General features: G+C 43.5%; 1 protein-coding gene across 2 annotated transcripts in view; it reads right to left on the bottom strand.

The window, feature by feature from the left end:
* Positions 1-12,899, bottom strand: part of Ppa2 (inorganic pyrophosphatase 2) — a 73,270-nt gene that overhangs the window by 38,054 nt on the left and 22,317 nt on the right. For both annotated transcript variants that reach the window (XM_031375570.1, XM_031375569.1), the window contains 2 exons: positions 10,790-10,909; positions 2,570-2,656 (listed from right to left, as the gene is read on the bottom strand). In XM_031375570.1, the coding sequence (XP_031231430.1) occupies positions 2,570-2,656; positions 10,790-10,909 (207 nt within the window). The remainder of the gene's footprint in view (positions 1-2,569; positions 2,657-10,789; positions 10,910-12,899) is intronic.

Genomic DNA, 12,899 nt, shown 5'->3' with positions numbered 1-12,899 from the left:
CCTTAAATTTGAAAAAAATCAATACTTCATATTTTTTGTTGAATTCATATGCCAGGAAAAAATAACAGTAACAGACACATGAATTCTAACAATTCTATGTATAAAAATCAGAATTTCGAGGCAGAAAGGATCTCTCACCTCACAAAAGGAGTAAGAATAAGAGGGGGAATCAGAAGAGGAGGAGGTGCTAGTGTTGGAGAAAATGGAAAGTAGAAAATCAAGACATGAAAAAGAAACAAATGACACGGACAATTAAGAGATGACAAGCGGGATCAGAATGATGGACGTTGGAAATGAGGAGAGAAGCAAAAATCCTAAAATGGCACCAGAAGAAGGTAAGTTTCCAACAACTGATTTCAACTAAGTCAGAAGATGGGATTCCACTTGGCATTCTTTAAATTAAGCATATTCTCCGTGCCAGGCATTGAGCCCAGCAGTGATGACAGATGTAGTGGATACTCCTGTCATCAGAGCTTTACCTCCTCAAAAAAGTGAAGCTGCCCAACATCTGAGTGTATGGAGGCAGGACTGCACGGATCTGGCAGATGCGGAAACCGATGGCTTTCTGCGACTGCCTAGAGCAGTGAGTTTTCAGCTCAACAAAGAAAACAGGGAGTGGTGGGAAAGTGAAACTCTTTCCATAAAGAAAATGACTGAAGGAGCGTTCAGATGGATTATAGCTGGCGGACAGAAGTAGTAAGAGAGAATGCCAGGAGAGGCAGTACCAAAGGGGCAAGGCAGAAGACGAGCTTGGCGCAATAAAAACCCAGTGAGGAAACTGGTTAGTAGAAGGAACACGTCAAATGAGACATTCCTATCAAACTAGATGAAGCTACTGGCAGCGAGAAGGGAAGGAATTCGGTTTGAAAGCTCTTTGGGACACGAAATCAATATTGCATCATTAACTGGGTGAAGAGAAGCGTCAGGATGACGCCCGTTTCTGGGGAAGAGTGAAGAGTGGAGATGTGAAAGGAAGGGGCCCTGTTGTCTTAGTGTGGCTCACCTTCTGTTGCCAGCCCCCACCCCCTTAAAAAATACAGAGAGTTGTGAATTTAAAAAAGGAAAAATCGAATACAACGTGGGATACAAGCTGGAGAGGCACAGGAGACATCAGAGTATATATATAGGCCACTGAATGCAAGGAAATGAGTTGAAGTTGTCAATTTAAGAACAAAACCTGGGGCTCTTGGGAGGACTGGAATTGACTAGGGCTCACCCTCCTGCTCCCCAGGACTGAGTGGGCAGAAGGAAAGCATGCAACAGAAATCATGGGGAGGGAGCCAGAATACTTGGAGGGAAAGTAAACTTCTCTGATATAAGGTGGGTCCCATACACGACTGCCAGAACCTCAAAGGAGGAAGAGGACTGATGGGTAGTGGGCACTGAAGGAAACCCACAGTCCCTACAGTGCTGTTGGCTACCCAGGGACAGGGGTGTGCTTGAAAAGGCAGGAGGGAAGATGGAACAATTTCACAGTGGGGTGACAGCTCTGAGGAGATGGGGGAGGGGGAGGTGTACTGAAAGCTCTTCCCTGGCTTTGTGTAGAGATAAGGGAGGCTGCATGGTAAGAAGCCAAGGATGAAAGAGGACTTGCTGATACTAAAGAGAAAGAAGAAAATGCCCCTTACAAGCAGGAAGTGCGGAAATCTAGAACAGGAGCATGGGGTCGGAGGGGCATGCAGCAGCTTCAGCAGGTCTGCAGGAATGTGAGAGAGCTGAACAGACAGAAAAGCTGATGCGCTGCACGAGTCCATAAGCATGCGGGTCCTGCAGCCTGGAAGCAGACAGGGAAAGAAAGAGGAGGAAGGGTTTTGTTCTGTTTGTCATGTGTGTGTGTGTGTGTGTGTGTGTGTGTGTGTGTATGCGTGCATATTTGTATAGATGTGCAAGTGCAGGCATACGTGTGTGAGGTCGGAGGACAATCTCCAGTGTCATTCCTTGGGCTTCCCATGCCTTCATTTGAGACAGGGTCTCTCAATTGCCTGGAACTTTACAAAGCAGGCCTGGCTCCTTGGCCAGCAAGGTCCAGGTATCTGCTTGTCTTTGCCTCCCCAGAACTGGCATTTCCAGTGAGTGTCAGCATCCTTGGCTCCGCCCCTGGGTCCTGAGGATCTCACTTTCTAGGCAAGCATTCTCCCAGTAAGGCATGCCCCAGCTCCAGCAGTTGCTTTTCATCAGTGCTGAAGTCTCTGTCTAGACAATGGCAAAGAATCGGAAGACAGGGCTTGGCGAGCTTCCAGTAGAGGGTCAGATGACGAATGCTTTAGGTCTTACAGTCCCTGCTACAAGTCCTCAGCTCTGCTGCTGTGACGTGAGCGTCCTAGACAAGGCACACAGATGCAGCTGTGTCACTTGTGTTATCAGAACCGGGCGGCAGCCGGATTTCACCTGCTGTGGTTTACCAGGCCCAGACTTAGGAAAGGGCAGCAAAGAGACATGAAGAGTCTGAGTACCAGAGGAGTGAGCATGCTCAGACTTTGAAGAATTGGGGAACTGGCGGCCAAAAGGAAATTTATGACAGGAATAAACCAAAACACATGTGAGGATTAACGCCGTCCGTAAGACCAACCTTTGAGCCTATTTCACAAACGTCAATGGGATCGTTATCTCCACAGCAGTTTGTGATCTTATCTTTTAGATGAGGATCTTCCCAGGTCTAAAGAAAGAAACAAAGACAAAAGCGAGACAGAAATGTAGGTTAATACTCAGGCGGCAGAACAGCCCAATCTGTCTACACTACTGTGAAGCTTTAGAGATAGCCACAATCCAAAGGAGAATGAATTGAGGTTACTTGGGCTCTGGGCTAACATGCCAGCTCCCCCCACCACACACACACACCCAAGCATCACAATAATTAAAACAGATTTACAGCACTACCCCCCTCTGTCCTAATTGGTCTGGGTCATCACATCTGAAGGTGGGTAGTATTTCCAGAAGCTCCATCTCCTAAGCTTAGTCAGTGCCTGAATTTACATTCACAAGTCTCAGTCAGCCTGTTCCCACTGCCTGTGCCCTGTCTGCCTGTCTCTTGACTCTTATCTGTGGCTTCTGTCACTCACTGTCCATCTAACGTGGTGGCAGTCTCTACTCTCGCTTTTCACATCTGAAATGAACTTCCTATTGGTTAAATAAATGTCTCCTATTGCTAGAAACAGTGTCCCCTCCAAAAACAAAGGACAAGGCATTATTTACTACAGAAAGAAAACCTATCTGTCTCATTTCCCTTCCTTAAAAGCTTCTCTACCTCTGTCTCTAAATTTCAAGATCCTAACAAAATCATGCAAATAAGTCAATCCTTCTAGTCTATCGGGAAGACAGTGACCCGTTGGCTACAAAAGTATGTTATAGTTTTGGAAATTAATAGCGTAATGGGAATTTGCTATCAATTTAAAATCTCTCCTAGGCATTATCTCTCCCCAGAAGCATCACAACTGCTTGACTCTGAACCAAACTCCGGAAACTGACTAAAATGATTTGCCTTCAATTGACATGACAGGGACTGAGAGGCTGTCCTCTCAAGGCTTAGCTGCTGCTGTTACCCTGGCATTATATTATCCACATATACTTTCTCTACTTTATGTAACTCAAATGTGTACTTGTTTACAGGCAATCCTAGAAAAACTCCAGTATCTTCCTTTTAGTCTAGATTATAATACATCTACTTATCCATCTTTACTTAAAAACAATAACAACAAAACCAAAATAATCAGGTCCAGCAAGTGTTCCCCAATACTATTGCAACTAAAAAACTACAACAATAACAAGCAATATAATTGTTAATCTTACATACTGGCCACAGGTGATAAATTCTAACACACACACACACACACACACACACACACACACACACACACACACTGTGAGGAATAAATTAGTAGTTAGCCCATTGTACAAATAAAGTCAAACTGTTTACAGTGGTCTAAGTAGCAGAGACAGGATTAGACTCCATCCTGTGACTCAGAACTTGTGATGCTGGGATTTCAGTAAGAGCAGCCAACTCATCTCCCAGTCTCCTCTTTGACACGCCTTTCCTTACTTTTGAGTGTCTATGCGCACTTTGCTAAGACCACTGTTCTTTCCTGGTCTTGACACTGCTGCTTCTTTCCTACGCCGACTACCGGGCATCCCCATCCACTCACAAGGCTGGATGCTGAGTACCCACTCTGGGCCAGGAGGAGCAGGGCATAGGGCTCTAAAGGATGGTAGCTGCCTATCAGTACTGGCTTGGCCACGAGAACTTTTACTAAACATTTAGCCCTCGGTGTCCTCAACTATATAAGGAATACACAAGCAAGCTAAGGAAGGTCTGAGCACATCCCAGCCTCGCCCTGTCCTGACTGTCAGTGTTCACTCACAGTCTCCATGCTCGCCACTAGTGAACAGAAAGCTAATTTAGCCTACATAGAGCAATACTGATTTTGACACGCTCTCTGTATAGTATCCTTTTGCTTGTGAGCTGAGCCTACATCAACCAAGCCATCTCTACAGCCCATGTTCTTTATATTGAGACAAAACTGTCTTCTCATAACATGTATGCAATATGTCTTTGGAGATTTTTTCCCCATTTTTTAAGATTTACTTTTGTTTTATGTGTATGAACACTTGTTTGTATGTATATATGTGTACCACACATGTGCCTGGTGCTTGTGGAGGCCAAAAAAGGGAGCTGGATCCCATAGCACTGGAGTGACAGATGACTGTGAGCCATCAAGTGGCTACTGGGAAGTGAACCTGGGTCCACTGCAAGAGTAACATTGCTCCTAACCACTGAGCTATCTCTGGCAACCCATGGGTGAATTTTTATGTTTGTTGATTGGCTGACTGAACTCACTATTTCACTCTCAATATTATCTATCAATTTAGTTCCTAGTGTTGAGGAATTAACAATACAATGAAATCTTCTTAAACCATTTGGTACTGTTAATTTTAGGGCCATTTCTTCATGATTTTCTGTACCAGCAAACCCAGAGCACAGACGGTCCCTTCCCTACCCCTGCCTCTCATACTTTACATCTATAGGCTTCGGTCCTATTATAAAAAGAGGTACATTAAGCAGCATCACTTTTAACTTGAAAATACAGGGTAATTTCAGCTGGCAAAGAAACTTGGAACAATGTAAAACTTTGAGAATGCCCCCTACTGGAAGTTTAGGTGCATAACAGGACAAGAGGAAAAAAAAAAATCTCAGATGAATGAAGGAGTATCAAGAGAAACACATCCAAACTGTTCAATTAAATAAGAAAAAGAGCAAACAGGACAAAAGGGGGTAAAGACATCATTTAAGGGAGAAAAATAAATATGGACAATTTATACATGTAAGAAAAGTAATTCCCAAGTTCAAACCCTAGCAACTAATTGATTGCCTTACTGTCTTCTGAGCTGTAATTCTGTGCCTTGGGCCTGGAGAGATGACTCAGTGGTTAAGGGCACTGACTGCTCTTCCAGAGGTTCTGAGTTCAATTCCCAGCAACCACATGAAGGCTCACAACCATCTGTAATGAGATCTTATGCCCTCTTCTGGGGTGTCTGAAGGTAGCAACGGTGTACTCATATACAAAATATAAATAATTAAAAAAAAATCTGAGAACCACAAATTAAAACTGCATTCAAACACTATTTCAAAGAATTTAGAGATCTGTTAACCCCAAATAATGAGAGACAGGTCACCTGGAAGCTAGATTATATAATGCTGTTAAGAATGTAAATTCTTGCAATTTCTTGTATGAATCATTTGAGAATATTTAGTAAGACAGAATGGGTATATAACCCACAACTTGATTCATAAATGTCTATCTAGTAGACAATCTAAAAAATAAAAAAGTCTTAGCATGGAACCAAGAGAACAAACAAAAAGCCACAACCAACCTCTCGAGAAGTGACAATAAATCTATGACCATGAAATCAGAATACATATTGGCATGGCCTAAAGCCAATCCTAGCTTTGTACAGGAACTGGAGATCATTACCTTACAATCTATATTAACCAATATGCTTGTAATCACCATGCCCTGGCCCTCAGGTCTCTTTGAAAATCATTTCAAAAGAAAAGAAACACCAGCACACAGGTGGTGGTGACAGATTCTCGCTCATCATCTAGGTTCTTAACGCCTCGGCTTCCTAGCCCAGCCCCAAGCTCTGCCTGGCTAGAGTCTGTCAACTTTTCCATCAATCAGCTAACATCAGTGGCAAGAGCTGCACTGCTGAGCTAGCTAACATGCTTAGCCCTCCCCAGAAAACATCTTCTTACATAGCTTTCTGGGTAAGACTCATGAGCAGATGAATACACAGGCCTAGAGAGATTTAGCCTCTTGTCTCAGGCTCTAAATCCAATAAATAACGACATCTAATATTTGTGGTTAATGACTCAAATTGATAAGGAAGTTCAAAATATAAACACGTCAACACTGTATCCAGACTGAAGGCTTTAAGGTGAAACTCACTCTTTAACATTCTCCAGACAAGTTCCAAATATGCATTCAAATAAAGGGCATGCTGGAGCAGCCCTACTAGTCATGGGTAAACTTAAGTTCAACATAAGTGCCCTGGGAGGAGAAAGATGATGTTTTCTTAAGGCAGAGTCACAGTCAGAGGAAGCATTGTGTGGGAGAGAAGACAGCCAGAAGGCCTAAGAGAATGATGTCGCATTGATGGGTCACAAACTCATCAATAAGCTTTCCACTTAGTGTTCTGTTGCTTACATGTCCTTCTAAGCAGTTGGCTTGGTAACTTCTCAGTGAACCTCCTGCTCGACCAAGACAAAATGTGGGCAACCAACAAGACCTAATATCCATCTGTGTGTGTCTCTGAAGCAAGCACATCCTCAAGGATGTCACTGACTTAGTCATTCTCCAAGATGTTCAATGCTGTGCACAGTGTGACATTCCTGTAGTCCTTGCACCTGGCCAGCCTCACGAGACAAGCACATGCAGAATAATTGATCATGAATTGTGCCAAGAAGCAAATTGGCCCACTGAAACTACCTACCAACAAAACAGCCCCTGAGCTAATGATATCTGTATTCTAACTTCAAGAAACTGACAGTAAACAAAACAAATTATAGTCAGTTATAATTTGATGGATATTTAGAAAAATGGGAAGAAACACATAGGAATAGTCCTAACAGTGCAAGAGGCAGGAGACTTGAGAGACATCATAGAGACTTGGCCTAGAGCAAACATTCCAGCCAGTGACCTGTGTGCATACTGGAAAGGGGTATTCCAGCAAGAAGGTAGTGGGGGTGAAAACGGAAAAGGGAGTCAGCTGGAGGGTGGGCAGCGGAGTGAGGGAGAGGGGGAGAAAGGCAGAGGGTGCAGAGGAGAGATGAAATGGTATCCCAAAGGGGCCAGTAGTTAGCTTTCATTCTAAAAGCTGTATGATCAATAATCACACCAAAAAGATATTACATAGGATTATGCCTTGCCATGATCAGTCTCTGTAATTTCAGGTCTAATAAATGTTCCACTTAGTGAGTTTTATGTGGGAGATAAGATATGATATCCTTAGTGGAGCTGCATGAGGATTGAAGCTGTTCATGGATGTGTGTGTTCATGCTGAGGTCAGTTTGGGTGTGGCTCTCTGGTTGGAAACAGAAGCAAGGACAGACGTGCTCGCTTCTCTCCTCCATGTCCAGCTCCTCTTAGCTCACTGTGCTCCTGCTCAGGCCCCTCACATGCAGTGTGTCCCACTGCGGTGCCTCTCCTCTGAATGCCTGCCCTACCTCTTCCCTTGTTTCTCTGATGTCTTTATTTAGACAACGCCAGGTCATGGGATCTTCTCCAAGTCTGAATGGAAACACTCCTTATACACCAGAGCCCAATTCCCTGCTTTACTTTTCTCTCACATTCTTTCTTCAAAATTAATGTTGTTTATTTATGTGTAGCAGTGTTTTGTCTACATATATGTATGTGTGGCTGGTGTCCCTGGAGACCAGAAGAGGGGTCTTGATCCCCTGAGACTTGGGAGTTACAAATGGTTGTGAGTCACCATGTGGTTGCTGGGAATTGAGTATGAGTCCTCTGGAAGAGCAAGCAGCCAGTGCTCTTAACTGCTGAGCCATCTCTCCAGCCCCTTCTTTCATATTTTTCACATCTGCCATTTCACTTCGTCGACTATCTGACTTTCTGTCTAGATTAAAAGTTCCCAAAGAATTGGGTTACTTTGATCCCAGCTTTTCACTCAGAACAGGAACACCACGGCCTGGCAAATACAAAGCGCCAGGGAGTATGTGCTGAATGAAGCAGCACTGTGGAGGCCTGGGGATTACAACGCTGGACAGTTGACAGGGGAAGAAGTGGAGAAGGGGGGGGGGGGTCTTCCTGTGAGCCTCGGAGAGAGTTGCTTGCGTAGGGCAGGTGGCCAGGTTAAAGAGTTTCAGACTTTATCCTCTTACCAGTAAGAAACCAGTGAAAGGCTCTCGGATGGGAAAACACCAGCAGACCTTTCTGTTGTTGCCAAGATGGTTTCTGTGTGTAGCCTTGGCTGTCCTAGAGTGCTCTACGTAGACCAAGGTGGCCTCAAACTTACAGAGATCTACCTGCCTCTAGCTCCCAAGCGCTGGGATTAAAGGTGCGCACCACCACGCCTGGCCAGATCTTTATTTTTGAGATGTTATTTTGTATGTAGGATGGAGCATGAAACTTAGATAATGGAGAATGCATAGCACACACAAAATTAAGAGACAGTTCCAGTTCAGCTTAGTTGAATCGGGAAAGAGGAAAGAGCAACTGTACGTCACAGAATCAGAGCAGGGAGGGTAAGAACACCCTGAAAATTCAAGCACATCCAGAGCAGTGGGGGGGGGGGGGACACCTGTTCTTTAAATAGAAAACCACAGAAGAGCCTTCCGTTTTCAATCTTGATCTCACACTCCTTCTTTTCTCACTAGTAGATCTGCTTTTTGTTCGTTTGCTCATTTTTTTAGGGGGAGCAGGGTAGGGTTGAGACCAGGTCTTGCTATATATAACCTAGGCCAGCTTCAAACTGGCACTAACCCTCTTGCCTCAGGCTCCCCATGTGCTGACATTACACGTGTGGGCTACCACACCCAGCTTAGCTTTATTATTTTCTGAATAAAGTGAAATAATAGACTCAGTAAATTAGTAGCACTAGTCATGCTCCATTGTAACCACTGACTTAGTTGTCCACAGCTCTAATCAAACTGTAAATAACTTTGGAAAAGGAATAAGTGATACAAAGCCAGAGGATCTCAACCTGTGGGTTGCAACCCCCAAAGGGGTCACACATCAGATGTCCTGCATACCAGATATTTACAATTCAAAACAGCAGCAAAACTACAGTTATGAAATAGCATTGAGATAATTTTACGGTCACAGGTTACCACAACATAAGGAACTGTATTAAAGGGCTGCAGCATTAGGAAGAAGCCACTATGCAGAGCACTATTCCTCCAGACAAAAAAATTGCTAGTGGTCATGAAGTGCTGTCCATCACTCGTGTCTAATGAAACAGTCGGCACAGCCATGCACAGTAGGAATTCACATTCTCCACTTTACAGATGAAGACAGGGGCAAAAGCACAAAGCAGCCTGTTCAAGGTCACTTTGCTGGTATGACAGCCAGGCTCTCGAGCTCACTCGCTCAGCCATCCATCACTCTGCTGAACCTCACACCTAACTCATCTATTCACATCCGTGATTTCCAGCACATCATCCCTAAGAAGTAGTTCAAGACATGGACATTAGTTTATTCCCGAACTGCCCAACTTTGCCCATCTCTGTTTTTGTTGTTAATTGGCGGCTCCTCTGGCCCCGCTTTTAGTCATGTGGTCTCTTCTCCCATAATCCCTTAAGCTGTTTTTAACCTCTCCCCGTTAGGTCCAACAGAATCATCTACTTAGAAACCCCAGAAGTTGGGGTGGTTGCCTTCACAGCTTACACACACACTCACATTTCTAGTACCAGTTTTACCCAAGCGTGCATCCACGCCGGTGGTCTGGCTGCATCAAAGGGAAGCTGGCTCTTGAAAGAACAGTTTCCCTCTTTCTTTCCTCGTGAATGTTTATCCTAACCGAACATCTGTTTTCCTCAGTTGGCCCATTTCCTACAGGGTCCCCCACGCACATTTCCATGTAATTAAAAATTAATACATAAAAATATAAACATTAAATTTCCACACAGCTGATGACAGAGTGGAGTTTATGATAAGGAAAAAACACTTCTCTAGGTCTCCGTAACCCAGAGTTTGGATCAGAGATTAAGAGGTTTACTCACTAAATAATCAGGAAGAGTTGCTACTTCAAAGAGTGAGGAACTTGACAGATAAGCAGGAAGGGCCAGGAATGGCAACATGGTTCTAGGTTGAGAATGAGAACCTGACATTACCCAGGCCTCCACCTCACGGCCTTCCACTCAGAATTCTGGACTTAAAACAGTGAGCTCCATCCATAATTTAACTCAATTTTGCCTGACAGGTTTGTTACAAATAAAGCCTATCATGTCATAGAGAAATGTATATAAAAGCATACTTAAAAGGTTAGATAAAGACTTGCTGAAAATTCTTCATTGACATCAGCTAAGCCCACAAAGAGAGATACATTCAAATGTCAGCTGTCAGTCTTCTAAGCCTGTCTCCAAGAACTTGAGTAATGACAATATGTGTGGTTTGAAGTAAAGTTTACTGGGACAAGTGAATGCCACATTAAGATAATTAAATTCATAAATCCCCCAAACTGCTATGTTCTAGGAGCTAACTTAAATTCAGGGGGTTTCCAGGATCCACAAGGTGATTTCTTGAGAAGGCATAAAAGTTTACCATGATAACAGGAATGTTACCTGAGGGAGGGCCCCGTAATTCCAGATATAGCCCTTGTGAGGAAAGATATTTGGTGTGAAGCGTAGCTTTCCATTCTTTACATCTTGTTTAATGGGATTCAGTGGCTCCTCTGTGGCAATCTAGGAAGATCACAGGGGAAGGCACAGAGAGGGGTAAAGTGATTAGCCCTGTATGCAAAGAACAGATTTTAAACCTACCACAGCTCCAACAAACACCCACATCTCAGCGTAATGTTCAAAGGGGTTTTCAAGTAAATTAAGTCAATTCTCATTACTAACTAACAAGTGCCATTAAGAAAATCTGTCTGGAAAGAAGATTCCTGATGACCGACTTAGGCTTAAATTATTTATACACCACATTGTTTCTAAGAAAAACAGTATAAACGGAAAGGCACGAGGGTGAAAGTTAATTGACAATTTTTTTGTTGTTGTTGTTGCTGCTGCTGCTGCTAATTTTGGGGCTTTTATTGCCAAGTCTTAAGATACTATAGTTAACTCAGAGGTGTTTACCATGGTGAGGATCTAAAGCAGTGGTTCTCTACCTGTGGGTCACAGCACCCTAAAGACCATCAGAAAACAAAGGCATTTATGACTCTTTAACAGTAGCAAAATTACAGTTATGAAGTAGCAACAAAAATAATTTCATGGTTGTCAGGGTAGTGACCACACCATAAGGAATGGCTACAGCATTAGGAAGGGTGAGGACCACTGCTCTAGAGAGATGGCTACAAGGTTAAAGGCCCAGCGTCAGACACCAGTACATGTGACAGGAAGCTCTGCAAACAAATGCCTGTGAAACCAGCTCTGGGGGTGGTGGGGACAGGAGGATCACTGGGGTTTGCTGACTCCCAGCACAGAAGAGATATAAGCTCTAGGTTCAGGGAGAGACACTGCCTTAGAGGCACAAGGACGGGGTGATGGAGAAGCACACCCAGCACCCTCTCTGGCCTTTGTAGCACCTGCAGACACCCAAGCATACTCGCACTGACACACACAAACAAGACTGAAAGCTTTCGGACAGATGATATGAGCCAAGGATGCTTAGTCTTGCCATCGATTCAGCGGAATGCTGGAAGTCCTTCCCAGAGCAGCTAGGCAAGGGAGATAAAAGGCACCCACACAGGAAAGGAGGTTTTAGGATCATCACTGTTTATAGATGATGCAATCATGTATGCAGAAAGCTCTTAAGATTTTACACACGCATGCGTACACACACACACACACACACACACACCCCTCTAAAATTATGAAAATATGCAGTAAAAAATGAATGAAGTAAATTTTCTGGATATAAAAATCAGCACATTGGGCTGGTGAGATGTCTCAGCAGATAAGAGAACCGACTGCTCTTCCAAAGGTCCTGAGTTCAAATCCCAGCAACCACATGGTGGCTCACAACAAGACAGCGACAGTGTACTTATTTATAATAATAAATAAATCTTTAAAAAAAAAATCAGCACACAAAATCCCACAGCATTTCTGTATACTACCAGTGAATCATTCAAAGCAGGAATCCAAAGGCTGTCCTATTTACAGGCAAACAACAATAAACACATTTAATGGAGGAAGAGAAAGATTTGTTCCCATTGAAAACTATAAGTTGATGATGAAAAGAAAAAAAATTAAGGAGACACAAATAAACAAAAGACACCCCGTGCTGGATTAGAAGTAGCGTGAGTCAGGGTCACTGGGATCCAGAGTGAAGTTCCAACATCATTTAAGAAGAACAGATATAGGAAGAGAAAACCATGGAGTTTCCATGGAAACACACACACACATACACGCCCTAAAACGCTAAGGCAATTATGAGCAAAAAGGAAAACCATCATATCATTGAATTCCAACTACACTACAGAATCACAGCAATAAAATCAGATGACATTTGCAAAAGTCAGCCTCTGCCACAGAGACGGGTGAGACAGACCACAAGTGTGTTCAGCAGGTGCCAGCAACACACTTTAGGAAAAGAGCATTCTCCTCAAGAAACCACAGTGGGAAAACAATGTAAGATGAACAGAAGAACAAGGTTGAGCCCCTCTACCCTAAATGCTTATAGAAACCAAGTGGAAATGAATTCCTCAAATGTAAGGCAGAGGCAGTTAAATTTTTA

The sequence above is a fragment of the Mastomys coucha genome, unplaced genomic scaffold, assembly GCF_008632895.1.
Source record: "Mastomys coucha isolate ucsf_1 unplaced genomic scaffold, UCSF_Mcou_1 pScaffold16, whole genome shotgun sequence".
NCBI lineage: Eukaryota > Metazoa > Chordata > Mammalia > Rodentia > Muridae > Mastomys > Mastomys coucha.
Note: the sequence above shows the minus strand (reverse complement) of the source record. Positions and strands in the feature narration are given on the sequence as shown.